The 27,889-nt window shown below is 46.8% G+C and overlaps 1 protein-coding gene across 1 annotated transcript in view; it reads right to left on the reverse strand.

Annotated features, from left to right (window-relative positions):
* Positions 1-23,755: 23,755 nt before the first annotated feature.
* Positions 23,756-27,889, reverse strand: part of CD9 (CD9 molecule) — a 35,288-nt gene continuing 31,154 nt past the window's right edge. Inside the window, exons 5-8 of the mRNA XM_055394254.2 lie at positions 26,620-26,718; positions 26,420-26,509; positions 25,498-25,581; positions 23,756-24,273 (exon numbers count right to left, since the gene is read on the reverse strand). Of these exons, the coding sequence (XP_055250229.1) occupies positions 24,208-24,273; positions 25,498-25,581; positions 26,420-26,509; positions 26,620-26,718 (339 nt within the window). The 3' untranslated portion in view covers positions 23,756-24,207. The remainder of the gene's footprint in view (positions 24,274-25,497; positions 25,582-26,419; positions 26,510-26,619; positions 26,719-27,889) is intronic.

A 27,889-nucleotide genomic window follows, 5' to 3' on the forward strand; every position in this document is an offset into this window, starting at 1 on the left:
CTTAGCCTCAAACCATGACCCCTACTCTCTCCTTCACTTCTTAGCCAGTCTCACGATTTTTAACAAAATTTTGGCCATGCTGCATAGCATGTGGGATCTTAGTTCCCTGACCAGGGATTGAACCCATGCCCTGTGTAGAGGAAGTGTTGACTCCTAAACACTGAACCACCAGGGAATTCCTCTGTCATATTTTTAAGTAGAATGTTTATGGCGCTCTACCTGTCAGGTGTTCTTCTAAGCACTTGTGTGTAGTGACCCACTGAATACCCAGAACAACAAGTCAAAGAGGTAGGTACTGTTACTAGCCCATTTGACAGATGAGGAAACCAAGGGGGAGAGATTGAGTGTGGTCACGCTGAGTACAATCCACACCCAGGGAGTGAGTGGTTGCAAAACCAGGCTCTCTGTCTAGCTCCCATGTGCATGGATCCAGGTAGCAGATTCATGCCAGGTCAGCAACCAGTTCTTTGTCCAAACAATGGTGCCTGTCAGTGAGTTTTGATTCCCCCATCCTCCCTTGGCTTGGAACACTTTGGTTTCCTAAATCTTGGTGTTCCTCTTTCTCTTCCCCTTTCTTCTCCCTTTCCTTGGGTGAATCCACCCATTCCAGAGGTCGCTGGATACTCACTGATCTCCTAAACTATAGTCTGCCAGACTCCTCTGTCCATGGGATTTCCCAGGCAAGAATACTAGAGTGGGTTGCCATTTCTTCCTCCAAGGGATCTTCCCAACCCATGGATTGAACTCGTGTCTCCTGCATTAGCAGGCAGATTCTTTACCACTTAGCCCCCTAGCAAGCCCCTTGATCCCATTAGGGGTTTACAAAGACTCCAGTCCTGCCCCGTTTACTGCAGTCAGTTAACCACCTGGGATCTCAGCTCACAGGTCACTTTCTCAGGAGGCTTCCAAAGACCATCTCTCTTTATGCTCTTCACGTCCACATCTGGCACTGTCAGATCACTTCTTATTGGACTGTAATTGTCCACCTCCTGGTTTGAGGGCCTTGTACCCCACCATGTCGGGGGAGTGTGTTTCCTTTTAGATCTGATGGCTCCATGCCTTGCCTGCTGAGAGCACTCCATAAATGTGTGCTGAGTGACATTTCAATGATGCGGATCTGGCTGGAGCTGTGGGAGGGAAAGGAATTGCAAAGTGGTGGTTTGGTTCACGAGAAATCAAAGGGAGGGAGGTTCAAGAGGGAGGGGACATATGTATACCTATGGCTGATTCATGTTGATGTATGGCAGAAACCAACGCAGAATTGTTAATAGTAAGTTGGGGACTTTGGGAAAGTCATGTCCACACAGCTATGTTTAAAATGGATAACCAACAAAGACCTATTGTTAAGCACAAAGAACTCTGCTCAATGTCAGGTGCTAGCCTGAATGGGAGTGGGGTTTGGGGTAGAATGGATCCATGTGTATGTATGGCTGAGTCCCTTCTCTGTTCACCTGAAACTGTCACAACACTGCTAGTCGGCTATACCCCTACAGAAAATAAAAAGTTGAAAAAATAATGTAGAGCAATTATCCTTCAATTAAAAATAAATAAATCTAAATGTTAAAAAAAGATAAATTAAAGAGAGGAGGAACAAAGTAGGAGTTTGAAATGAACATATACACATACCCAAAAGACCTGCTGAATAGCACAGGAAGCTCTACTCAGTATTCTATAATAACCTAAATGGAGAAAGAATTTGAAAAAGAATATATATATATATATATATATATATATATAACTGAATCTCTGTGCTATACACCTGAAACTAACACATTGTAAATCCACTATCCTTCGATTAGAATAAAATAAAATAAATGCGAAAAAAATAAGAAATATCTAAATAGATTCTGTCCATAGAAATTCATTGAACTGTAGGAAAATAAAGTATGATTAAAAATATGTGTGCCAATCTGGCAAGATTAAAAAAAAAAAAGAGAAGAATCAAAAAGAGAAGCACAGAAGCATAGAAATGCACATAGCTGGCAGGCTTGTCTGAGTCCCGCTTCTCTCACCTTCCCCTCCAAGGGCGGCGGGAAGAGCCTAGGTTCAAATGAGGAGGATCTGTGTTCATGTCCTGCCCCACCACCTGCTGCAGTGTGATCTAGAGAAGGTTCTTCAACCGGTTTGTTTGTTTCTCATTGACAGAAGCCACCTGAAACCGCAGGGCAGTGGGCCAGGGCCCTACTCTTTGTCCCCAGGTGTCCTTGTGCAAATGGCCCCCATCTCCACACCTCTGTTGTCCAACTTAGAGTTGAGAGCCTCAGCCAGACCCTTTCCAAGGGCATTCCCGTGTTCAAACCCCCTTACCTCTGTGTATACTTAGATTTTATCTCTGAAAGTTCAACCCAGCAACGGACATTTCTCCCAGGGGAAGGAGGTGACGACATTTCACCTGGCTGTCCTACACCCACAAGATGGCACAGCCCTGCCCACCTGGAGGAGCAATTATAGAAGCTGTTTATGCAGATGGAACAGCCCGCACCACAGGGCTGCTTGGGAATTACACTGACTCTAGGTGCCTAGACAGGAAAAGCTGATAAGACACACAGCTGATAAAAAAAAACAAACCCTGCACAGTTTTCTTGCAAAGCTTATCTCTTTCAGCTTCACAACAGCCCTGGGAGGGGAGAGCGATAGTCTTGAGTGGAGTATGGGCTGCCAACCTGGAGCCCCAGGAAGAGCTGATGTTGTGGATCAAGTTCAGAGGTTGCCTGCTGCAGAATATCTTCTTGCTCAGAGAAGGGCAATCTTGCCTTCCACTCAGGTCTTCAACTGACTGAATGAGGGCCATGTTGCCGCCACATTATGGAGGGCAGTCTCTTCACTCAAGTCCATAGATTTAAGTGTAAATCTCATCCAAAAACAGCCCTATAGAAACGCCCAGACTAATGTTTGTCTGCATGTCTGGGCACCAGGGTCTAGACACAGTGACATATCACATTAACCATCACAGGGGTTTTTTGTTTAATCCCTACAACCTGGGAGGTAGGATTTGGGGTCTCCACTGATGATAAGGAAAGGGAGGCTCAGAGCAGTGATGAGGTTGACTCAGGGCTGTAGTGCATGTCATCACCAAGGGGCATCTCCCACGACTACACAGAGAACGCTCCCTGGGTGTTACTCAAACACCAGCACCCAGGGGCCCAAAGCAGGGACCTACGAGGTCATGATCAGAACCCGATGGAACAGGACAGCCATTTCAATTTTTATTCATAACTCTGTTCCTTCTACGATTGACAAGGGTCTGGGCTTGGGAATCATGAATCAATTAGACAACCTATTGATAATAATAATCTCTCCATTTTATTTTGCTTTGATGCTTTATAGTGTTATAGCTTCATAGTGCATTTAAGCTGAGCATCCATAGTGAAGAGGGGAAAAGAGCTCTTTGTGTTGCAGGCTTCCCTGGTGGCTGAGTGGTAAAGAATCTGCCTGCCAATGCAGGAGACGCAGGAGATGTGGGTTCGATCCCTGGGTTGGGAAGATTCCCCTGGGAAGAAGATGGCAACCCACTTTGGTATTCCTGCCTGGAGAATCCCATGGATGGAGGAGCCTGGCGGGCTATAGTCTGTGGGGTCGCAAAGAGTAGAACACGGCTAAGCACACAGGCTTCATGTTATCCTTCATCAGAAGGACTCTGTGTGTCAAAAAGCTAAGCACACCAAGACCACTTACCCTGCTGGAAATATTCCTAGTGGAAATAAGGATGAGTCCTTCTTATTTAGGTAACAAGTTTTCCCAGGCTTCATTGCCTTGTGGGTACTAGAGACAGTCACAGGTATGTTAGTCAAAGAAAAAAAAAAGATGAACAGAAGGGAGACGCTGGGCAGCTGGGAGTGCACACCTCTCACCATCTAGAAAAGATAGCCTCGTTTCTTCATACCTCACTGTGGCAAGTCTAACATCTTCCTCCCCATGCTTCTCTTGGTCAATTGGCCCTGACTTCCCACTTTGGGCCAACAGCAATCTTATCACGACTCCCTGCGAAGTTCCTGTTTGCCAACCTAGCAAGGTTTTTCCTTTATTTCAAAATCCACCTCCTCTCCCCCCACAGAGAGGCATCCTTGCTTGTGGTCGGCTTTCCAGGTGCCTGGCGGGGATGATGGAGGGAATGCACAGAGTGAGGGCTCCAGGCTGGACAGGAGCCCACCTGTTCTTTCCAAACGAACTTCTCGAGGCCTTTCTGTAGCCCAGTTCCGGCTCCCAGTTGCTTGTCCCTCCCTATTTCCTCACCTTCCTTCCTCTGCCTTCTCATCACTATCCTCTTTCTCTCAGAAAAGAACATTAAATTCCTCCCAGTTTCCTTGATGGGGAAATTCCATCTTTTGTCACCCAGAGCATTCGTCTTGGCTCCGGGCCTCGCCCTGGCTGTCCTGGGAGTGGGCAGAGGCCTTCTGAGAATTCTTCATGGGAGAGGCGGGCCTCCTCCCTTCCCGGTCTGACTCCTGCCGCCAAGGGAGCCCGTGCTGCCCTTCCCAGCACCGGCCAGTTGAGACCAGCACAGGTCCCCATCGATCCCAGCTGGAGGCCCCCGGCTCTGACCCACACGGCTTTGTGATTCGTCCACCCCTGTGGCTTGTCCGCAGTGAGTGGGCACCCTAGGCTGATGGCAGAAAGGTCTGGTCTGGAAATTGCCCTTGACTGCCTGGTGTCTGGACAACTCTGTGCTCAGGCGGACACCTGGCATGGTGTTCACAGGATCCATGCCCCACCCCCCCAGCTTCTGCCCACCTCACTGAAAATACTCCAGGCTCTGGTATTCAGGGATCTTCCTCTGCTTCGCAGGAATCTATGTACCCTGTTCTCTACTATGGGCATAGAAGGCTGGATGTCCAGCTCCATGGAGTTCTGATGCCCAGGCTGTGGAGTCCTCTGCGATCCTGAGATGTTCTATGTTGCTGAAGCAGTTCCCTGTTGCTCAGCTGAACCCTGGGGGTCCTGAAAGCTCATTCATGAAGTCAAGATGCTCTGTTTCCCTGAATAACGTCTCCAGATGACTCAACCTTGGGCACACAGGGACACCCGCTACTGTTCTCAGAGCCTTCCTTTCTGTGTGACCACCTGGTAAATTGCATGCTGAGGTGGACAGCGTTTGTTTAAGTGAGTTCTTGTGGTCTCTTAGCCAGAGCTTGGACAGAAAAAGATTGAAAAAAGCATAAAAAAAGGTCAAGCTCAGTGTATTTTCACAATATTTTCTCCTGATACCTTCTGTGTGTGAGGCAGTGCTACCTTTAGAATGGAGCTGGGTCCCCGTTTCCCCACTCCCCTCTCAGTGGGATCTCTGACCCTATACCCTCTGCCTGAACTTGACCCCAGGAGCTCTGGGCCCTGTAGCCTGGCCTCAGTTCCAGGAGTCAGCTTGTGCCGCTGGCTGGTGTGGGATCACGGGAGACTGAGCTGTGGGAATGACACTGACACGATGATTTAATGTGACTGCAATCGTCCATCTAGACAGGAGACAAGAAAAAGAATATCTGGGCAGGGGCTTGGCCACCCTGGAGGTGACCCTGGTGGCAGGACAACCAGACAATGTTTGGCCACCTGATGTGAAGACCCTGATGCTGGGAAAGATTGAAGGCAGAAGGAGAAGGGGACGACAGAGGATGAGATGGTTGGATGGCATCACCAACTCAATGGACATGAGTCTGAGCAAGCTCCAGGAGTTGGTGATGGACAGGGAAAGCTGGCGAGCTGCAGTCCATGGGGTCACAAAGAGTTGGACGTGACTGAGCAACTGAAAAACAACTGCCTTCCAGGAGCCTGTGTTCTCCTTGAGGGAGACAATTAGGGTGATCTGGCTGGGGAAAGAAGGCAAGTAGGTGGAAGGGGTAGACAACAATGAGGAGGCCAGCTGCGGAGTCCTCACTGATAGGATGGCTCCTTAAGAGCAGTGAGAAACACATCAGGGTGTATATGGGGGAGAGTTTCTCTGACAGGAGAATGGGAAGGTGGCTGCCTGTTTGGCCTCAGCCACAGGAAATCCATGAGGACAGAGAGCCGGGCAGAGAGCTTGCAAGCCCTTGTAAAGACTGGCTTTCAGGGACTTCTCTGGTGGTCCAGTGGTTAAGAATCTGCTTGGCAATGCAGGAGACACGGGTTCAATCTGTGGTCCAGGAAGATTCCACGTGCCTCAGAGAAACTAAGCCTCTGTGGCACAACCACTGAAGGCTGCGTGCTCTAGAGCCCGTGCACCGCGGTTAGAGAGCCGCCCCGGCCCGCCGCAACTGACGCCTCCACGTAGCAGTGAAGATCCAGCACAGCCACAAATAAATAAAAAGTTTAAAAAGTAGCATTAAAGAAAAAGACTGGTTTCCCATCCAAGGAAGTTACAAAGCCCTTGAGGGGGTTGAGCAGAGCAGTACATGATCTGACTTACCTTTTTACAAGGATGAAAGTGAAGGTGTTAGTCACTCAGTCGAGTCCGACTCTTTGCAGCCCCATGGACTGTAGCCCACCAGGCTCCTCTGTCCATGGGATTCTCCAGATAGGAACACTGAGTGGGTTGCCATTCCCCTCTCCAGGGGATTTTCCCAACCCAGGGATCTAATCTGGGTCTTCTGCGTTGCAAGCAGATTCTTTACTATCTGAGCCACCAGGGAAGCCCTTTGAAAAGCATGACTCAGACTTATTCGTGTTCAGTGCTATATAGTACTTCATTGTGTGTGTGTGTGTGAAACAAACAAACAACAATTTACTTGTCCATTCTCCTTCCATAAGCTCCTGGCGTGCTGTCTGCAATAATAAGCTGTTACAGACAGCTGTTACGAATACAGTTTTCACATCTTCTAGTGTTCCTAAGTGAGCATTTCCATTGGGTGGGGGTACCTACGAGATTAATCACTGGGATGAAATCGTCTTGAACTTCTGACCACATATTGGATTTCCACTTCCACTTGGATTTCTGACTGACGGATGTAAAGTCTGACTTCTGATTTCCTCACTAACAAGTCTCTTCCTAAAGTCTCCTCATATCAGTGAAAGACAGCTCCATACTTTCTGCTGCTCATGTCAACACCTTCACGTCCTCCTGACTCTAAACTGTTAATGAATCCTATCAGACTGACCTGACCCTTCCCAATCAGATCCTCCTTGCCTCTACCCTGGTCTAAAGCACCATCATCTCTCACCAGGGTTAATCCAGTAGTATCTTTTTAAATATAACTCTTTAACAATGTTTTATTTATTTATTTTTGGCTTCCCTGGGTCTTTGCTGTGTGAGGCCTTTCTCTAGTTGTGGCCAGTGGGGGCTGCTCTCCTGTTGCCGTGCTTGGTCTTCTCACTGTGGTGGCTTCTCTTGTTTTGGAGCACAGGTTCCAGAGCTGCGGCACATGGGCTTCATTGCCCCGAAGCATGTGGAATCTTCCTGGGGCAGGGATTGAACCCATGTCCCTTAAATGGGCAGGTAGGGCTCCCACCACAGGACCACCAGGGAAGACTTACACTGCATCCTCTTTCTTGGTTTCCCTACAGAGGGAGCTTTTGGAGACCCAAGTCAGGTCAGGACCCTCCCTCTCCCCACACCCTGCAATGGCAGCACCTTCTTCAGAGGAAAACCCTTGGAACGTCCTTGTTATGGCCTATGAGACCATCTGTCTCTTGTTTCCTGTCTGACCCCCTCTCTGTGACTCTCTTGCTCTCGCTGGCCTCTGCTCTGTCCCTGGGACCTGCCGACACCCTGCTGCCTCAGGCCTTTGCGCTGGTTACTATACTAAAAGCTTCAGTGTTCTGCTTTATTCAGTGTTTATTGTCTGTTTCCCTTAATAAAAAGGGCTTCACAGGCAGGGCGTTTGTATCTCCAGCACCTAGAATGGTGCTTGGCACAGTGTGGGTCCTGGGTGGCTGTTTATTGGATGAATCAATGAGCGGATGAGTGTTCTGAGCTATGTAACCTAAGCCAGACAAAGAGGAGGTGACGTCAGGAGGGGCGAGAAGCAGGGAGCAGATGGCAGGGTCAAGGGACAGAAAGCCCTGGGTAGGGTAGGGTGGGAAGATGGTTGGGTTTGGAGTTCTAGAGGAAGGAGAGACAGGGGGGATGAGAGAGTGCATACCTGGGTCAAGAGATGAGGCTTTCTGTTCTCCTGCCTCATTGGCTGCTTCTTCTCAGGCACCTTTGCTGGTTCCTCCTCTCTAGAACTGGAGTGAAGTCATGACAACTTGTAAAATTAAGTTAGTGAAAGTGTTAGTTTCTCAGTCGTGTTTGACTCTTTGCGACCACACAGGTTGCAGTCTGCCAGGCTCCTGTCCTTGGAATTCTCCAGGCAAGAGTACTGGAGTGGATAGCCATTCCCTTCTCCAGGGGATCTTCCTAACCAGGGGTTGGACCTGGGCCTCCTGCATTGCAGTCAGATTCTTTACCATCTGAGCCACCAGGGAAGGTCCCAAACTAAGTTAGTACATCTATAAAAATGAAATAGAACAGAATGGGAAATAGCAGAGCTCAACATGTGTAGGAAGGGTTAGTGTCATGATAAAGCTTTATTTCACTGAGGTTTGTGTACATGGGGTGTGTGTAGTCCTGAGTCACATATATGGTTGGGTCATAGACAAACAAATTTAAAGCCACTGGTTCTGAGTGTGGGTGGGGAGGTGGAAGAGCTCAGGGGCCAGGTGACTAGAAGGATTTTGTTGTGAATCTTGAAATCATCAATGCTTCCTAGGGGGTAGTGCTGGAGAGAAGGATAGTTTACCAAGGTCAAAACTCTTCAAGAAATGCCCATGAGTCTGAAAGTGGTCTTTCCTCCTTGCCCAAGATTTCTTGTTCTAAATCTTTCCAGTGGTCCTCCAGCCCAGAGCAGCCGGTGGCTCCTTGCCCACCAGTGATTCTAGCCTGCCTCGGTATCCTAGCAACCTGCCTCCGATGCTGGGTCATGGACCTGGGCTGGGTTTCCTCACTCATACTTCTCACTCTTTCCAAGTATGCTCATCAGGAAAACAGCAGCACAATGTTGAAAGGGAGCAGGACCCTATGGCTCTTACCACCCTCCGGCCCCATATCCTCTGCCTGCGTTTTGTCTATGGAAAAACTTTAGCCAAACAATAAGTTTAATCAGAGAAGTGAGAAAATGCAAACACAAGAAAACAATCAAAGGAGACCAAATAACAATAATTTAGTCATTAAACATAGTCAAAGGATCTTAGTTCCTCCTCCAGGTTTATAGATAATACTCTGAGCCATATCCTGTGAGCTGTCTTGTAGATACTGAAATCCCCACGGGGTGGAATAATTTAACTACATGTTGACCAGACTGTTGCCATGACATAAACTGCCACAATTCTGAGAATTGGCCTCAAGGAAATGAAAGCAAACTGACTATGGAACTGAAGATTAACTGTACTTAAAACAATCTAGATGACGCTGGTCAGACCACTGATGACCAATTTCAAGATGACAGTCAGAGCTGACTATGCTATTTCTGCATGGATCCCCCTCCCTCTGTCTATAAAAGCTCTAGCCCCTTGATTGTCAGAACGGGGAGTCATCTTTAGACAGGAGTCTGCTCTCCCCCTGCTGCCTCTGGTTGCTGGCATCCAAAATAAAGCAAACTTCCCTTTTGGTTTTGAGAGGTGAGCGGACCCCACTTTTGGTTACAGTGTCAAGGTCAGTCACCATCTTTGGAGCCCTTCCGTGTGCCCTTCTTGCAACCCCGCAAGGCACACATTACCTCTTGTTTTATAGAGGAGAGGTAGGAGTCCAGAGGTTGAGAGCCTTGTCCAAGGTCACTTAGCATCAGGCAGGGTTTGTACTCTGGTCCATCTCACTCCCAGGTGTAGCCATTGCCAAGCACTTTCCAACCTCCCCTACCAGCTGACTGATTCACTCTCATGGACCATCTCCACAGCATAAGGTTCAGATTTCATGCTTCAGTACTACTACAAAGCACTCATTTCAGGGATGCTGTGTTCTATAGCTCTGACACCAATTCTCCAGCAGCAGCTGGGTGTCCTACAGTTTATCTCTGTTCTGACACCACCTACCTAGAGATGGCACTGTATTTCACAGGTTGGTGGCTCAATTCCACAAGACTGCCCACCCCACTTCAGGTGTCAATGCATGTCCAGGTTGTTACCTGTGCTCTGACCAACTAAACATGAGAGGTTCCCACGATCCTATCGTGGGTTCCATTAACTTGCTAGAGTGGCTCAGAGAACTCAGGGATCCAGTTTACTTACTAGATTATGGGTTTATTACAAGGGGCATGAAAGGATATGAGTCAACAGCCAGATGAAGAGATTCATGGAGTGAGGCCTCCAAGGCGGGAGCTTTTGTCCCTGGGGAGTCTTGAGGCCAGTGTGGTACCCATGGATGTGTTATTATGGCTCACCAGGCTGGAAGCCCTCCAAACCCCACCCTTTCGGGTTTTTATGGAGGCTTCATTATGTAATCAAATTTGATTAGAACATCGGCCATTGGTAGATTCAACCTCTAACTCATTTCCTCTTCCCAGAGGTTAAGCGGTGGGGCTGAACCGTCCAACCTTCCAATCATCTGGTTGGTTGCCCTGGCAACCAGCCCCATCCTTAGGTACTTTCCAAAAGTCACCTCATTTTAACCTCAGGTGTGGCTGAAAGAAATAGGCTAAGATAGTGGCACTTTTATTATTCTTATTACTGAGGAAATTCCAAGAATTTTCGGAGCTCTGTGCCAGAAACAGGATGAAAATCAAGTACATTTCTTGTTATAATTCACAGTATCACCAGTTCTCCCACAGTGCTGAAGCATAAACTTTAAAATTCTTGAATGACTGGTCTTCCCTGGTGGTCTAGTGGCTAGGACTCCATGCTCCCAGTGCAGGGGGGCCAGGTTCAAAATAGCAATTCCATCTAGTGTGTGTCTACTGTGGGGTGGGTGCCTTAGGTTTGCACCTAGTAGGTGAACCGGGCCTGTGGGTGGCAGCATCAAAGCTGTTGCAGGAAGGGGGACCCCTTTGAGGGCCTGAAAGCGGACTCTTGTCTTAACACTCAGAAGTGAATTGTCCCAGGAGACACACAGGCTGACCAAACTTGACACTTTACTGGGAAGGGGCGCTGGGTAAGGGAACCCAGGAGGACTGCTCTGCCATGTGGGTCAACCTCAAGTCTTATGATGACAGGGTTAGTTTCTGGGTTGTCTCTGGCCAATTATTCTGACTTGGGGTACTTCCTGGTGGTACAAGCATTGCTCAGCTAAGATGGACTAAAGCAAGAAGGATTCTGGGAGGTGGAAGGACATGCGATGTCTCCTTTTGATCTTTCCTGAATTTTTCCGGTTCGTGGTGGCTTGTTAGTTTCCTGTTCCTTATCAGAACCTCCTGTCGTAAAATAACTCAAGCAAATGGTGACTATGGTTCCTGGCCAGGGTGGATGGTTTCAGGCAGTGTGCTTCCCCTAACAAAGTGACCCTCTGTTGTTGGCCCTGTTCCTGACCTGTGCTCTGTGGGGCAGTTCTCCCTGGCCCTGCAGTGCTGTGTGGCAGCCCCTACACTTCCCTGGTGACTCTCAGGGGAAAGTCTACAGTGACTTTGAAGTACAAAAGGACCTTCATTCCAAAAGGATATGTGCAGTCTCAGATATTAGCCAAGGCTTCCAACTGCAAAGTTACGACCGTTTTCCTTGGTCCTCGAGGGGCCTGCTCCTGGGAAGTTGTGTGGCCAGCTCACCTCTGCTCCTTCAAGTTCTGGTTCTGAGCTCCCAGTTAGTGAAGGTTCAGGGACGCCACGCCAACAGTCAGATGCATAGGATGAGGTACTCACAGAACCAGCCTCTGGTGGCAGAGGTGTCAGTGGAGGTCGGCCCCTCCTCTGAGCTTCGAAGGCCTGGAAACCCCACCTCTGCCCTCTGACCCCAGCCCCAGGACTGGTAGCTGTTTCCTGTGGTTATTATTTCTGCATTTCCTTGTTCTTTTGATTTTTCAGTCCTCCAAAACTTGTTTAACCAATTCCCTATATTAAATTCTCTCCGGTGAATTACCTATTTTGGATTCTGTCTTCTTGACCAGACTGTGATTGTGTATTGGTTATTTAACACTTTCCAACCCCCCACCACAATTGAGAGCAGATGTAGTGGCTGTCGATGTAGAGTACTGGTGACTCACTGGTAAAGAATCTGTCTGCCAATGCAGGGGACATGGGTTCGATTGCTGGTCTGGGATGATTCCACATGCTGTGGGGTAACAAAGCCCATGTGCCACAACTACTGAGGCCTGAGCTCTAGAGCCTGAGAGCTGCAATAAGTAAAAGAAAGCAGATATAAAATATACCTAATATAACAGCCAGCGATTTATGAAGGAAATGATGAAATATTTGCTTATGTCAGCCAGGGTTGGATAAACTACTACTCTCCTTGGGAGAGAGATACACCTCAGAGGGGTGGTTAAGGAGTCAAAAGATAATTGAACGGGGGACTTCCCTGGTGATCCAGTGGTTAAGGATCCACTTTGCAATGCAGGGGACACGGGTTCCATCCCTGATCAGGGAAATAATGTCTTATATGCCACGGGGATCTTAGAGAACCCCAAACTAGAGAGTCTGTGCTACAACAACGAGCCCAGGTTCCCCAACTAAGACCTGATGTGGCCAAATAAAGTATCAAAAAAAAAAAAAAAAGGTAACTGAAGGCAAATTACAGCCTGAGAGCTTTTTTTTAAAAACTGTCTGTTTCCTTAACTGGCGTTCTGTAAGATAAGCTGAAGAATTTCTCTTAGTTACCAGTTTCTGTTGACCCTGTGGGGCAGTTTTCTTTTCTAGAACATCATGTAGTTGGAATTACATAATTGATAACCCTTTTTGGATTGACTTCTTTCACTTGGTAATATGCACTTCAGTTTCCTCCAGGTCTTTCTGAAGCTTGATAAGCTTTCTATCTTTTTTTAAATTCGGCTGTGCTTTGTCTTAATTGCAGCATTTGGGTTGTTTAGCTGCAGCATGTGGGATCTTTAGTTGAGGTATGTAGGATCTAGTTCCCTGATCTGGGACTGAACCCAGGGCACGTGCATTAGGAGGGCAGTGTCTTAACCACTGGAATACCAGGGAAGCCCCTCATTTCTTTTTAATTTTCAAAACTACTCTCTGAAATACATTTTATCATCTCCAACTTACACAGGAAGACGCTAAGACCCAGGGCCATGTTAATCAAATGCCAGGATCAGGTCTTTTTAATGTAGATCAGTTTCAATGTCTCTGGCCAGTGGGGGACCAGAATTTGCCACCTCCAAAAGTGTTTCATTGGCATGTTAATTATTTTAAGCTCATTATTTTCTAAGAAACTGGAGACCTGAAAGAAATGCTGCAAACCAAAGGAAGGGTCATTCTTTTGTAAGAAACATTGACATTTGTAAGGGAAATCTCCATTTGTAAGGGTGTCTTTCTCATTGTACCAGGAAGAGAATGACCAGATCTTTAGACACTCTTTGGAGAAGCAATGACTTTAATCTGCATCACAACATTTAGCCTTGTTTGCTGAGCTTTTTTCCCCTGGTCCCCTTCCATAACTGGCTCTCCCCACCCTCAGCACCCTGTTTTACCTTGTGCTAAGGATGGTATTTGAGGCGAAGGTTAGTTAAGTTTCCTGGGTCTCTCCTGCATAGACAAGTTAGAAACTTGTGTTTGATTTTCTCCTGTTAACCTGTCTCATGCCAATTTAATTCTTATATCATCCAGATGAGCCTGGAAGGTAAGGACAAGGTTTTCCTCCCTGACACCCCCTCCCCATGGTTGTGGGGCTTCTCTAGGTCTGCCTGGGCTCTGTGGTCCTGAGCAAGTCTGTACCTCTTTTCTTCGCCCACTGAGTTCACCATGTTAAGAATGTAGAATAATCTGTGTGTCTCCTTGTGGAATGAAAAGAAAAAAAAAAGCCACAACAGGCTCAAGAGTGAGGGGATGTATGTATACTTACAACTGATCCATGTTGATGTATGGCAAAAACCAACACAATACTGTAATTATCCTTCAGTTAAAAATAAATAAAGGGGAAAAAAAGAACAACCAAAAAGTTGAGAATCACTTTTTATTTGGTGAGTTTTCTGAGGACTTACACTCAGAAGGCAGCTTCTCAGATAGCTCTGAGGGACTGCTCTGAAGAGGTGAGTGAAGAGCCAGGATAGATAAGCTTTTGCAAAAACAAGACAAAAAACCCCAAAAACCCAGGTAGTCAGAACTTCAGGCTTCCCTTGTAGTAAAGAATCCACCTGCCAATGAAGGAGATGTGGGTTTGATCCCTGGTCTGAGAAGATCCCCTGGAGAAGGAAATGGCAACCCACTCCAGTATTTTTGCGTGGGAAATCCCACAGACAGAAGAGCCTGGAGGGCTACAATCCATGTGGTCATGAAGAGTCACGACTTAGCTACCAAAAAACAACAAAGTTGGAATATCAAAGGATCACTGTTAATTAAAGAAAAAACAGTCATCTCGAATTAATGAATTTAGCACTTTTCTGTCTGGGAAGATGCGAGAGTCTGGGCTTATTGAAATCATTGTTTTGACATGCACCTCAGTTATCTGGGGCCAAGATCCTGCTTTCTCCATCCTGAATTCCCTCAGGGTGCACAGTTTGGGGCATCTGCAGTGGCTGATGGCTTGTTAGCCTCAATTTTCTTTGTTTACTGATACAGCACGCAGCATTTTTCATCCACAGCCCCAGATGAGAACTATAATTGGGAAACAGCCTCGCAGCTCAGAGGAACTGCTCTGAAGAGGCAGGGGGCACGAGGCAGCAGATAAGATGCCCCAGGCTAAACAGCTGTTTTCTCCCCTGTGGACAGAAACGCCAAGATAAAAGACCTTATCTGGGATAAAGGACCACAAATTCCTCATTCTTGAAGTCAAGGAGACCTTCCTAACTACACATGTGCAGAAAGGCTCCTTGGAGATCAAAAAGGGGAATGTCAACCTACCCATAGGCTCTTTGCTAGAATACATCTTGGCTAAGAGATGCGCGTGCACACATGGTAGGGCCCAGAGATAAAGCAAATACAGACTTAGAACCAGGCAACTCAAGAGGACTGGTCAAAGGAAACCTGGAAGAAATGTCCCATAAAAGTGATTCAAACCGCCACGGGGGTGTGACTTTCTTAGCCAGCCCGGGAGTCTATAGACACATACTCTTTACCTCCTAATAAACACTTTAGTGGTTTACTACTTTCCGTCTGTGTGTGGAAATTCACTTCTACACAGCTAGTGGGCCTCGGCCTTGTCTGTGACCACTGGTTCCTGGTGGTCTAGTGGCCAGGATTTGGTGCTCTCACTGTCTAGGCCTGACCTCAATCTCTGGTTGGGAATCAAAATCTTGCTTCAAGTCACTGCAGGCTGAGGCCACCACAGATCAGGGAGGTCAGTACATTTATGATTTTATTTATTTATTTAGTGTGTAATTGCTTTACAATGTCGTGTTAGTTCCTGTTGTAAGATGAAGTGAATCAGCTATATGCACACAAATATGCCCTCCCTCTTGGAACTCCCTCCCATCACCACCCCTCATCCCACCCGTCTAGGTCATCACAATGGACTGGAATGGGTGAGTTTAACTCAGATGACCATTATATCCACTACTGTGGGCAGGAATACCTTAGAAGAAATGGAGTAGCCATCAGAGTCAATAGAAGAGTCTGAGATGCAGTACATGGATGCAATCTCAAAAACGACAGAATGATCTCTGTTTGTTTCCGAGGCAAACCATTCAATAACACAGTAATTCAAGACTATGCCTTGACCAGTAATGCTGAAGAAGCTGAGGTTGAGCTAACACCCAAAAAAGATGTCTTTTTCATTATAGGGGACTGGAATGCAAAAGTAGGAAGTCAAGAAACACCTGGAGTAACAGGCAAATTTGGCCTTGGAGCACGGAATGAAGCAGGGCAAAGGCTAATAAGAGCTTTGCCAAGAGAACACACTGGTCATAGCAAACATCCTTTTCCAACAACACAAGAGAAGACTCCACACATGGACATCACCAGGTGGTCAATACCGAAATCAGATTGATTATATTCTTTGCAGCCAAAGATGGAGAAGCTCTATACAGTCAGCAAAAGCAAGACCGGGAGAGGACTGTGGCTCAGACCATGAACTCCTTATTGCCAAATTCAGTCCTAAATTGAAGAAAGTGGGGAAAACCACTAGACCATTCAGGTATGACCTAAATCAAATCCCTTATGATTATACAGTAGAAGTGAGAAACAGATTCAAGGGATTAGATCTGATAAGAGTGCCTGAAGAACTATGGATGGAGGTTTGTGACATTGTTCAGGAGGCAGTGATCAAGACCATCTCCAAGAAAAAGAAATGCAAAAAGGCAAAACAAAAGGTTGCCTGAGGAGACCTTACAAATAGTTGTGAAAAGAAGAGAAGCTAAAGGCAAAGGAGAAAAGAAAATATATACCATTTGGATGCAGAGTTCCAAAGAATAGCAAGGAGAGATAAAAAAAGCCTTCCTCAGTGATCAATGCAAAGAAATAGAGGAAAACAACAGAATGGGAAAGACTAGAGATCTCTTCAAGAAAATCAGAGATATCAAGGGAACATTTCATGCAAAGATGCGTACAATAAAGGACAGAAATAGTATGGACCTAAAAGACGCTTACTCCTTGGAAGGAAAGTTATGACCAACCTAGATAGCATATTAAAAAGCAGAGACATTACTTTGCCAACAAAGGTCCGTCTAGTCAAGGCTATGGTTTTTCCCGTGGTCATGTATGGATGTGAGAGTTGGACAATGAAGAAGGCTGATCACCGAAGAATTGATGCTTTTGAACTGTGGTGCTGGAGAAGACTCTTGAGAATCCCTTGGGCTGCAAGGAGATCTAACCAGTCCATTCTAGAGGAGATCAATCCTGGGTGTTCATTGGAGGGACTGATGCTAAAGCTGAAACTGCAATGCTTTGGCCACCTCATGCGACGAGTTGACTCACTGGAAAAGACTCTGATGCTGGGAAAGGTTGGGGGCGGGAGGAGAAGGGGACAACAGAGAATGAGATGGCTGGATGGCATCACCGACTCTATGGACATGAGTTTGAGTGAACTCTGCGAGTTGGTGATGGACAGGGAGGCCTGGTGTGCTGTGATTCATGGGGTTGCAGAGAGTCAGACACGACTGAGCGACTGAACTGAACTGAACTGAACTGAACAGAAGCAGTTCCTTGGACTGCAAGGAGATCCAACCAGTCCATCCTAAAGGAGATCAGTCCTGGGTGTTCATTGGAAGGACTGATGTTGAAGCTTAAACTACAATATTCTGACCATCTGATGCAAAGAGCTGACTCATTTGAAAAGACCCTGATGCTGGGAAAGATTGAAGGCAGGAGGAGAAGGGGATGACAGAGGATGACATGGTTAAATGGCATCACCGATTCAATGGACATGAGTTTGGGTGGACTCCAGGAGTTGGTGATGGACAGGGAGGCCTGGCATGCTGTGGTTCATGGGGTCACAAATAGTCGAACACGACTGAGCGACTGAATGGAACTGAACAGAAGCAGATATTAAGGGGTGACAAGAATACAGAGAAGAACTATACAAAAAAGATCTTCAAGACCCAGATAGTCATGATGGTGTGATCACTCACCTAGAGCCAGACATCCTGGAATGTGAAGTCAAGTGGCCCTTAGAAAGCATCACTTCAAACAAAGCTAGTGGAGGTGATGGAATTCCAGTTGAGCTATTTGAAATCCTAAAAGATGGTGCTGTGAAAGTACTGCACTCAATAAGCCAGCAAATTTGAAAAACTAGGCAGTTGCCACAGGATTGGAAAAGGTCAGCTTTCATTCCAATATTTAAGAAAGGCAATGCCAAAGAATGCTCAAACTACTGCACAATTGCACTCATCTCACACGCTAGCAAAGTAATGCTCAAAATTCTCCAAGCCAGGCTTCACCAATATGTGAACCAGGAACTTCCAGATATTCAAGCTGGATTTAGAAAAGGCAGAGGAACCAGAGATCAAATTGCCAACATCTGTTGGATCATCGAAGAAGCAAGAGAGTTCCAGAAAAACATCTATTTCTGCTTTATTGACTATGCCAAAGCCTTTAACTGTGTGGATCACAACAAACTGTGGAAAATTCTTAAAGAGATGTGATTACCAGACCACCTGACCTGCCTCTGGAGAAATCTGTATGCAGGTGAGGAAGCAACAGTTAGAACTGGACGTGGAACAACCGACTGGTTCCAAATTGGGAAAGGAGTACATCAAGGCTGTATACTGTCACCCTGCTTATTTAACTTATATGCAGAGTACATCGTGAGAAATGCTGGGCTGGAAGAAGCACAGGCTGGAATCAAGATTGCCAGGAGAAATATCAATAACCTCAGACATGCAGATGACCCCACCCTTATGGCTGAAAGTGAAGAGGAACTAACAATCCTCTTGATGAAAGTGAAAGAGGAGAGTGAAAAAGTTGGCTTAAAGCTCAACATTCAGAAAGCTAAGATCATGGCCTCTGGTCCCATCACTTCATGGCAAACAGATGGGGAATCAATGCAAACATTGATGGACTTTTTTTGGGCTCCAAAATCACTGCTGATGAGACACTTACTCCTTGGCAGAAAAGTTATGACCATCCTAGACAGCATTTTTAAAAGCAGGGACATTACTTTGACAACAAAGGTCCATCTAGTCAAAGCTATGGTTTTTCCAGTGGTCATGTATGGATGTGAGAGTTGGACTAAAAAGAAAGCTGAGTGTCAAAGAATTGATGCTTTTGAACTGTGGTGCTCTTCAGAGTCCCTTGGACTGCAAGGAGATCCAACCAGTCCATCCTAAAGGAGATCAGTCCTGAATATTCATTGGAAGGACTGATGCTGAAGTTGAAACTCCAACACTTTGATTCAAAGAACTGACTGATTTGAAAAGACCCTGATGTTGGGAAAGACTGAATGCAGGAGACGGAGATGAGTTTGAGTGACCTCCGGGAGTTGGTGATGGACAGGGAGGCCTAGCGTGCTGCAGTCCATGGGGTCGCTAAGAGTCAGACACGACTGAGTGACTGAAGTGAACCGAACTGATCCTCTCCCTTTGGACCTCTGTTCCATCTCCACCCCTCTAGGTCATCAGAGTACAGAGCTGAGCTCCCTGTGCTTTATAACAGGTCCCCACTAGCTATCTATTTTAAACAGAGTAGTGAATACATGTACACAATGTGATTTTGGTGGAGGGAGCTCTGTACCATCAAGCGCACATTTTGGCAGCATGTTTTTTTTCTTAAGGTTAAACTCTAAGAACACTTTATTATTAAGTATATTAACAGACTAATTCCCAACATTCACTTGCTTATTTATAAACAAAAATTTTTTTTTCCCAGAGATTAAAAATAATTTTTGTTCAACTATGATACAGTGGAAGTAAAAAATAAACCAAGAGTCTGTTTCTGCTGTGACAGCAAAGGTAGCGCCCACAAAAAACAATATTTGTTAACGATTTTAGTGCTTTTCTAGATATGAGAAGATGCAAGAAGTTGGGCTTATATCTTCTCCTGCAAATATCTGTCTGAAGTCCTGCTCTGCCAGTTTTGCCCCAGACCATGGAGTGCCTTATCTCTGATCTCCACCTTGAACCCTTTACACGATGATTGAAGGTCAGCGACTGCAGTGGCTCGTGACTTCATCCTTGTAGAATCAGATGGTGAACGACAGGTTTTGACTGGCATCCCCGATTCTCAGGGCAGCACTGGGGGCCGGTTGGACAGCTCAACTTCTGCTGAGATCTATGGGTCGTTAGATATCAGGGTGTATAGAATAGCACTGGGTCCCTCACTGCCTGGTTTGGCCAACTCTGGTTCTGTGGGGACACTGCTGAGTGGTGGGGATTCTACTTTGGGATAAGTCCTTATCCTGTCTGCATCACCACAGGGGAAGCAGATGGTTTGGGGAAATCCAATTTAAAAGGAAAGAAATCAAATTAGTTCTCCAAGGGCCTGCCAGCCAATACTTGAGTGAAAACTATTGCATTAGCTGCTCAGGCTTCTCTAAGACAGCATTAAAACTGAGGGTGGGGTGGGCTGAGTGGCAGAGTAGAGAGTTTAGCTTGGTGGAATAAAGTCCTAACATCCCGATGAGCCCTGGCTTGGGAACCATGAACCCGTAGCTGACTCTGACATTGACTCTGCATGGCTCTTAGACCCTCCCTGAACTTCCTTTTCCCAAAGACCCACAGGAATAATCCCAGCCCTCTTGGAGTGTGGTCACACTTATTCAAGGAAATCACCCCTCCATAGCCTAGTTACTGAGATTTCCACTGCAGATCCCCATGGAGTGTGAACATGATGAGGCGGGCTAGGGAGGCTGTCCCAGGTGGTCCATGAGCCAGTCAGTTCTAACTGGAGAAGGTGTCTTAGGAGGTTCTTTTTGCCTAATCTCCTGTGCTTGGAAGGCCATGGGGTGCCCTGAACGGGGACACTGCTCCCTTTGCCATGACCCCTAGGACCAGGGGTCAGTGTTCTGACAAGAGGTGCTGGTAGGGTTTTTTCTTATTAGTGCCGGCCACCTGTTTAGATCCTTTCTGTAGAGATGTCCTTTCTGTAAAGAGATGCCGTATGCAGAGCTGGGATGAGCCACTGTCTTGGGCCTCTGCCAGGTCTGTTGTGCAGTCCAGGCTAGAAGTTCCAGTGTGGCTACTGAGGTGCTGAATATCTGCTTCCAAATTCCATTGTTTAAGGGTTAGGGTGCTCTTTTCTTTGCATTTCTGTTACCCCCAAACTGGGTTGCCTCCTGGTGGGTGTCAAACCAGAGCGGGAGAAGTGAGGCAGGAGGGAGATGAGGCCTCCAGGGTAGAGTGATTGAAGATTGATTCCCTGTGTACTGAACTTGAAGATACGAATAGCAAGATAATCTGATGTTGAAGCTGAAGCTCCAGTACTTTGGTCCCCTGATATGAAAAGCTGACTCAGTGGGAAAGACCCTGTGCTGGGAAAAATTGAGGGCAGGGGGAGAAAGAGATGACAGAGGATGAGATGGTTGGATGGCATCACGGACTCAATGGACATGAGTTTGAGCAAGCTCCGGGAGATGTTGATGAACAGGGAAGGCTGGAATGCTGTAGCCCATGAGGTCACAAGGAGTTGGATACGACTGAGCCAATGAACAACACAAGGCGGGAGGCTGGCCCTGCCCAGAGTATATATTTCTTATTCTCAAAGTCTGGAGACTTCCCTGACCACAGGTGCGTAGAAAGGGTCCTTGGAGGTAAAGGGGAGTGATGCTAACTAATGTCGGTCTACCCAGAGGCCTTTGTGGTAGAATCCAGCTTGACTGAGAGATGTGTGCATATATACGGGAGGATCCTGAGATATATGAAATATGGACAAAATGATTAGCCAAAGGAAACCTGGAAGAAATACACCAAAAAAGTAATTCAAACTGCCAGGAGGGTGTGACTCAGTGACCTGCTCTTCTGCCTGAGTCCGACTGCGTGCCTATCCGCACATACTGTACACTTTGTCCTCTTAATAAAATTTTACTTACTTCACAACTTTCTGTCTTTGTGTAAATTCTTTTTTGCAAAGCCAAAGGGCCAGGGCCTTGTCACTGACCACTGGTCTAGTGGTTAGGATCTGGTGTGCTTACTGCTGAGACCTGTCCTCAGTCTCGGACTGGGAACCCAAGCCCTGCTTCAAGGCATTGCAGGCCGAGGTCACGCAAAATCATATCAAAGGATTTATTACTTGCTGAAACTAAGGAGAACACTGGGGGTCTTTTTCAAAGTGGGGCCGGTAGCTCAGATGGTAAAGAATCTGTCTGCAATGCAGGAGACCTAGGTTTGATCCCTGGGCAGGGAAGATGACCTGGAGAAGGGAATGGCAACCCACTCCAGTATTCTCGCCTGGGAAATCCCATGGACAGAGGAGCCTGGAGGATTATAGTCCGTAGGGTCGCAAAGAGTCGGACATGAAGTGATTTAGCACATTCCCCAAATAGCAATATCAGGGAAGATTTAAGCTAGGAGTCCAAGCATATTGACGTAAAGGCTTTAGCAGAGGAGAGTTCAGCATAGAATTGGGGCAAAGGTTGACAGTATTTGTTCTTTCCTATTGGGCTTATTTTGCTTGGCAACATGTCTTCAATGCTCATCCTTATTGCACCCTGTGTTCGAACTTCATTGCTTTTGAAGGCGAAATAATATTCCATTTTAAGGATCTACTACATTTTTGTGTATCCTTTTGTCTGTTGATTGACATTTGGGTTGTTCCCACCTTTTGCTTCTTGTGAACAATGCTGCTGTCAACATCAGTGTTCTGAATTCTTATTGTAATGGCTTTCAGGGCCATTTTGATTCTTCTTTTTTTAAAATGTTAAGATAGAGCCCAAACAGAATCAAGAAGTGGAAAATAAAGACAGGTTTCCTACGCTTCTGTACTCTCCCCTGCCCCCAACCTCATGTTGTTTATCTCCCTCTGTCATAATTGCTGACTTGATGCTCTGAACAGCTCGCTAGATTGCAGACTTTCTGAGTGAAGACTGTCTCTCACATGGTGGCCTGGTGAGACCGGGTGACACCCCCAGCCTCCCCTTACCCCTCCTTTCTGGTTAGCATGGAGCACCACTGGGGGTGGGGGAGGAGCAGGGGTTGCTGGGTATCTCACACAAATTGCTACTGCTTTCCTGGCTCACTGAGCTTCTCTGCGTCCCTGCCTGTGTGAGTCTGGCTCCGTCGCATCAGATCCCGGCTGCTGCAGGACCCACACCGCCAATATGAAGCACTTCTGTGGTGGTCCAGCGGCTAAGACTCTGAGCTCCCCATGCAGGGGGCCTGGGTTTGATTCCTGGTTGGGAAATTAGTCCCACATGCTGCAACTAAGAGTTCACATGCCATGACTAAGACCTGGTATTTATGTATAAATATATAAAATAAAAGAACAAGAGGAGATTGGATTTGTTGTCCTCACGGGCTCCACGTGTTCCCCTTCACCCACGTTACATCCGTTTGTTTCCTGACTCTCTGCCCATGGGCATCGAGCTCCATCGCTGGGGCAAAGACAACAGTCTCACAGAGACTGCTTAACCAGCTCTTGCGGTTGGGTAAGGTCAAATCCCTTAGAAGAGTATTTAATATCCTGCGTCTCTGTTTAAACCCTGATGGGTATATCCTCATGTACTCCACCAACAGATTTTCAGTACCTACCATGGACTAGACGAAGGGTCCTGAGGGTACAGCAGGGAGTAGAACAAAGGCTCTGCCATCAGGGAGCTCAGGTTTATAGTTGTATCCTCCAGACACATTGTGTTGCTGCAAAAAGTCCTGGGCTAGGTTCCAGGGTTGATGTGTGAGCAATGGTGAGATCTCGACCAAAATTCCTTCATCTCTCGATGTCCTAATGTCTTCACTAGTGAAACAGGGAGACCAACCTTCCCACCTACTTCTCCTCCAAGCACAGAGCTGGGCCTTCCCTGGTGGTCCTGTGGTTAAGAATCTGCCTTCCAAAGCAGGAGACATGGGTTTCATACCTGGCTGGGGAACTTAAGATCCCACGTACCTCGGAGCAACTAAGCCTGTGGTGAACTGCAATGAAAGATCTGGCATGCGGAAATTAAGACCCAGTGCAGTCAAGTAAATAAACAAATATTGCAACAAAACAAGGGACTTCCCTGGTGGACCAGTGGCTTAGATTCTGCACTCGAAATGCAGAGGGCTCAGGTTCAATCCCTGGTCAAGCCACTAGCTCCCACAGGCCGCAACTAAGACCTGGCATACCCAAATAAGTAAATAAATATAAAACACAGAGCAAAAAGCAGGTGAAAGACGCCTGAAAAAATAAGCAGCTCCAAAAATTTAAAAGAGGCAAAACTTCAAAACCAGTTTGGAATGTTGTCATCATCTTTTATCATGTATCAAATTGTCTTTAACATTAAGTTACAACCTGATTAAACTTGATAGATATTTTTATCTATTTAAAGACACACACAAAAATCTGGCTATGTACAATATCTTTTGTCTAGAGTCTAGCAAACATAGTACCTTTCATTGCAGGATTTCTGCTTAATATAATAAGCAAAAATAAATGACCCAAAAAAATATATATTTATATAAAACCAAAGCAAACCCAAATCCCCAGGTCCCTTAACTACAAACATCAATGTTGAATAAAGCATTAAAAATACAAACATAGAATAACTTTCTTTGTTTAGAAATGCAGAATGAATACTAAAGTTAGTGGCAAAGAAAAAAAAAAACCATAAAAACAGAACCCTGCGAAAATAACCAGCGGTCTTCACGGGTAAACTTTCCTGCTCAGGGCACATATCTTGACTCTAGACCATGTCTCGGTTTCTGCGGATGGCACAACACAGGATCATGCTGAAAACCATGCCGAATATCTGGAAGACAGGAAGAGGTGTGAGGGACTGCCTGACTTTCTGCTGGAAGGTGGAGGGAGATGGGAGCCATTGAGGTCACAACAAATGACAAGGAGGTAGGACAGTGGAGGTGTTCTGGTGGTCCGGTGGTTAAGACTCTATACTTCCACTGCACAAGCCAGCTCCTGTGAACTCTCAGTGTAAGACATGCCCAGAGCTAAATTTAATGCTCAAATTCCAACTATTCCAACATCCCTCACGAGACATTCACTTTCCTCTTTGTGCCTGTCTTGTGTTTCATATTCTAGTTTTACTTTTATTTTTTAAAAAAATTCTTTAAAAATTTTTTTGGCCACAACATGTGACCTGTGGGATCTTAGATCCCCGACCAGGGAATGAACCCGTGACCCCTGCAGTGGAAGTGTGGAGGAGTCTTAACCACCAGACTACCAGGAAGCCCTTATATTTTAGTTTTAAAGATACTTTTGTGCTTTTTACTGAAAGTGGCTTCAAGGCTTTCCTAGATGCAGGAGGGGTGCCAGTTACCACTGAGAGAGGAAGTGGTTCTCTCTTGGAGAGTCATCTTTGCAACGGGTTGAGTAGGGCGTGTTCCCTACTGAATCTCATCACTCCCTCGTGGGGGCTCCCCTGGGGAACCTGATTGGCCCCTGATGGCTTCTGGGGACAGACTGGCAAGAGAGAGATGGTTGGAAACTTTCAGTCCCCTTCTAGTTGTTCACCTTTGGGTGTCTTTCCAACCATAGCAGGAGGTGAGACAGTTCACATCCACGTCGCTTTTACTGAAACTGCTTTCATAGGACAAAGAAAAGCAGGTGTTTTTTTGTGAAAACATGTCCTGAAGATTATCTGGGCATCACTAAACAGGGTGTCTGGGTGGCCTACATCCTTGCTGCTCCAAGTGCGGCCCTTGGACCAAACACAATGGAATCACCTTGCATTTATTCCTGAAACCTTTAAGGTCGTGGGAATGGATTCTGAAGAAACACTGAGTTCAAGTCTCAGATGCTTCGCTCCTGACCTCAGAGACTCTGATCAATGAATGTACTTAACCTCTCTCTTTCTGGAATTTGTAAAATGGGAATATGAATAGTTCCCACCTCATGGGTATGGCAAGGGTTAAATATGTTGATAAATTCATGGATTAGTGAAAACAGTGCCTTGTCAGAGTCAGAGCTTCATAAATTGTAATTACTAAGGTTTTTTCCCAAAGCCCCTAACACTCACCATCACCACGGCAATCCCAACACCCACGGCGCCGATGATGTGGAATTTGCTTCGGAAGATCTCATCGATGGCTTCAGGGCACGGCTTAGTGGGGAAACCAAGAACCAGATCAACACACAGTCCTACTCCAGGCTCACCCCCTCCCTCCATGGCACTCATCTGACCCCTGGGGTGCTGTGCTTCCAAAGTGAGGGCTAGGGACTGGCTAATGGATGGAAAGGAGGACCAGGAAAGGGTCCCCCAAGTTTGGGCAAGAAACCATGGAGGGAAGAGGGGTGAGCCACTGCTTTGGGATCCATGTCTTATCTGGCCATAGGGTTTTTATTATTGTTGGTCGCTAAGTTGTGTCTGACTCTTTTGCGACCCCATGGACTGTAGCCCGCCAGGCTCCTCCGTCCATGCAATTTTCCAGACAAGAATACTGGAATGGGTTGCCATTTCCTTCTCCAGGGGATGTTCCCGACCCAGGGATTGAACCCGTGTCTCCTGCATTGGCAGGCAGATTCTTTACCACTGAGCCACCAGGGAAGCCTGGCCATAGATTTACTTCCTATTACTGTTATGGAAGTTTGTACATTTGCTCCAGCTCACACGCACGAGCTGCTCACAAGTCTAGAAAGAAGGCAAGAGTCCAGGCCTGGGAGCACCCCCTGTGCATGATGGCTGGATGGAGGCCCAGCGGCTGTATGCAGCTAGAATGCTTTGCTACTTCTCCGGTTTCTGATTTGCTGCCCTGGAGGAATCAGAGACCCAGGGCAGGGTAGAAAGGAGACAGCCACCCCGGGTGCTTCCCATGGGGAAGAAGTGTTTAGGAAGCACCACAGTGCTGTCCTCACAGATCAAGAGGGTTGAATGCATGTCCGCTTTGGTGGGATTTACCCAGAACAGCTGGGCAAGGCACAGGGTCTTGGGCTAAGCTTACCTTCATTTTCAAGCTATCAACTAAATTCTTTGGGGGGCAGGTGTCGGTGAAAAATTGTTCTGGCACCCCAGTCAAACCACAGCAGTCCAGCTGCAGAGAGAAGGACACGGTTGGGGGTTAGAGAGACAGATAACGAGGACTGAAGCAGAGATGCACACTGGTTCGGAAGAAAGTCAGAGGGGGACGGGAAGCTGGTGTACCGCGGTGTGGATGGCCTTCAGCGTCTCCCGCTGGGGCTCGTCCTTGTTCTTCAGCTTGTTGTAGGTGTCCTCGTAAAACTTCTGGACTTCCTTGATCACCTGGGAAGCACAGACAAGAGATGAGCAGGGATGGATTCTTTACGAACAAATGTCACCTGTTCCATCTTGCTCACATGCAGCCACAAATTCCCCTGCTCTGAAATGTCACAGGGCAGACGCACCACTGGGCTAGGACAGCCCCCTCAGGGTCTCTGGGGTCCCCCATCTCCTCCCACATCCTCTGGGAACCCCTCTGGCCATCTCCCCTTCTGCATGCAACTTTGGTTGGCCCCTGTAGCCCCACTTGGCTCTTTCCTTTCTACTGAGAAAAAAAGAAAATTAAACTGCCTCAGTATAAGGAATTAAAAGCAAAAACCCTACTCCTGACCCAGCTAGTTTCTTTTCCTTCTAGCTTCCATCTTTTTCCTTCACTCTGAGACCGTGTGACTTTTGGTAAATTACCAAACCTCTCTGCACATGAGTTTCTGCGTATGTAGAATGGAATTGTAATGGTCCCAACCTCAGAGGTCATCTTGAAGAGCTACTGGCCATATTGCATTAAGCCTGTAGCAGTGTCTGGTTCAGAGTACATATGGGATAAGAACTGGCTATTATATTATAACATGAAGGAGATACTCTTATCCACCTGCACCTGGACACATCTCCATTTAACAAACGCTTATCCCCTGCTCCTCACCCCCAAAACCAGAACTGATCAACATCCAGCATTTCCTGTAGCAGCTTTCCCGTAGCTTTCATAATTAGCCTTTCCTACTTCCATGGCTGTGGCCCTTATCATCTGGATAATTAAATCTTTTTCTCCCCCCGTTCCCCACCTCCCATCCCCACATCCACTGTCTCTCTTCTTTTGCCCCTCCTGCTAAATATGACATGACATCCCTCCCTAAAACACTGCTCTGATGGAGCCCCACCCTGGCCCCCCACCCAGCCCACACGTAACTGTGCTCACACCCTTTCTTTGCCAGGAAGCTCCTGCCTCCACCAACTTTCCTCCTGATATCCCCCCACTCTCTCTCCATCAAGGTTTTGGTCAATGCCTCCCTCTCCACGAAGCCAGAAGAGACACCCTTCGCCTATCTCTGCCAGCTTTTCAAATCCCATGGGGTTTCTGGATATATATGACTTTTGTAACACCAGTCAGCCCTTATCCCACATGGAGTGGCAAAGTTCCTTGAAACGGGGAGCACAGCTCATCCATCTCTGGACCCCG

This window comes from Moschus berezovskii, chromosome 6 (genome assembly GCF_049115385.1).
Source record: "Moschus berezovskii isolate FMDL1 chromosome 6, NW_MosBer_1.0, whole genome shotgun sequence".
Lineage (NCBI taxonomy): Eukaryota > Metazoa > Chordata > Mammalia > Artiodactyla > Moschidae > Moschus > Moschus berezovskii.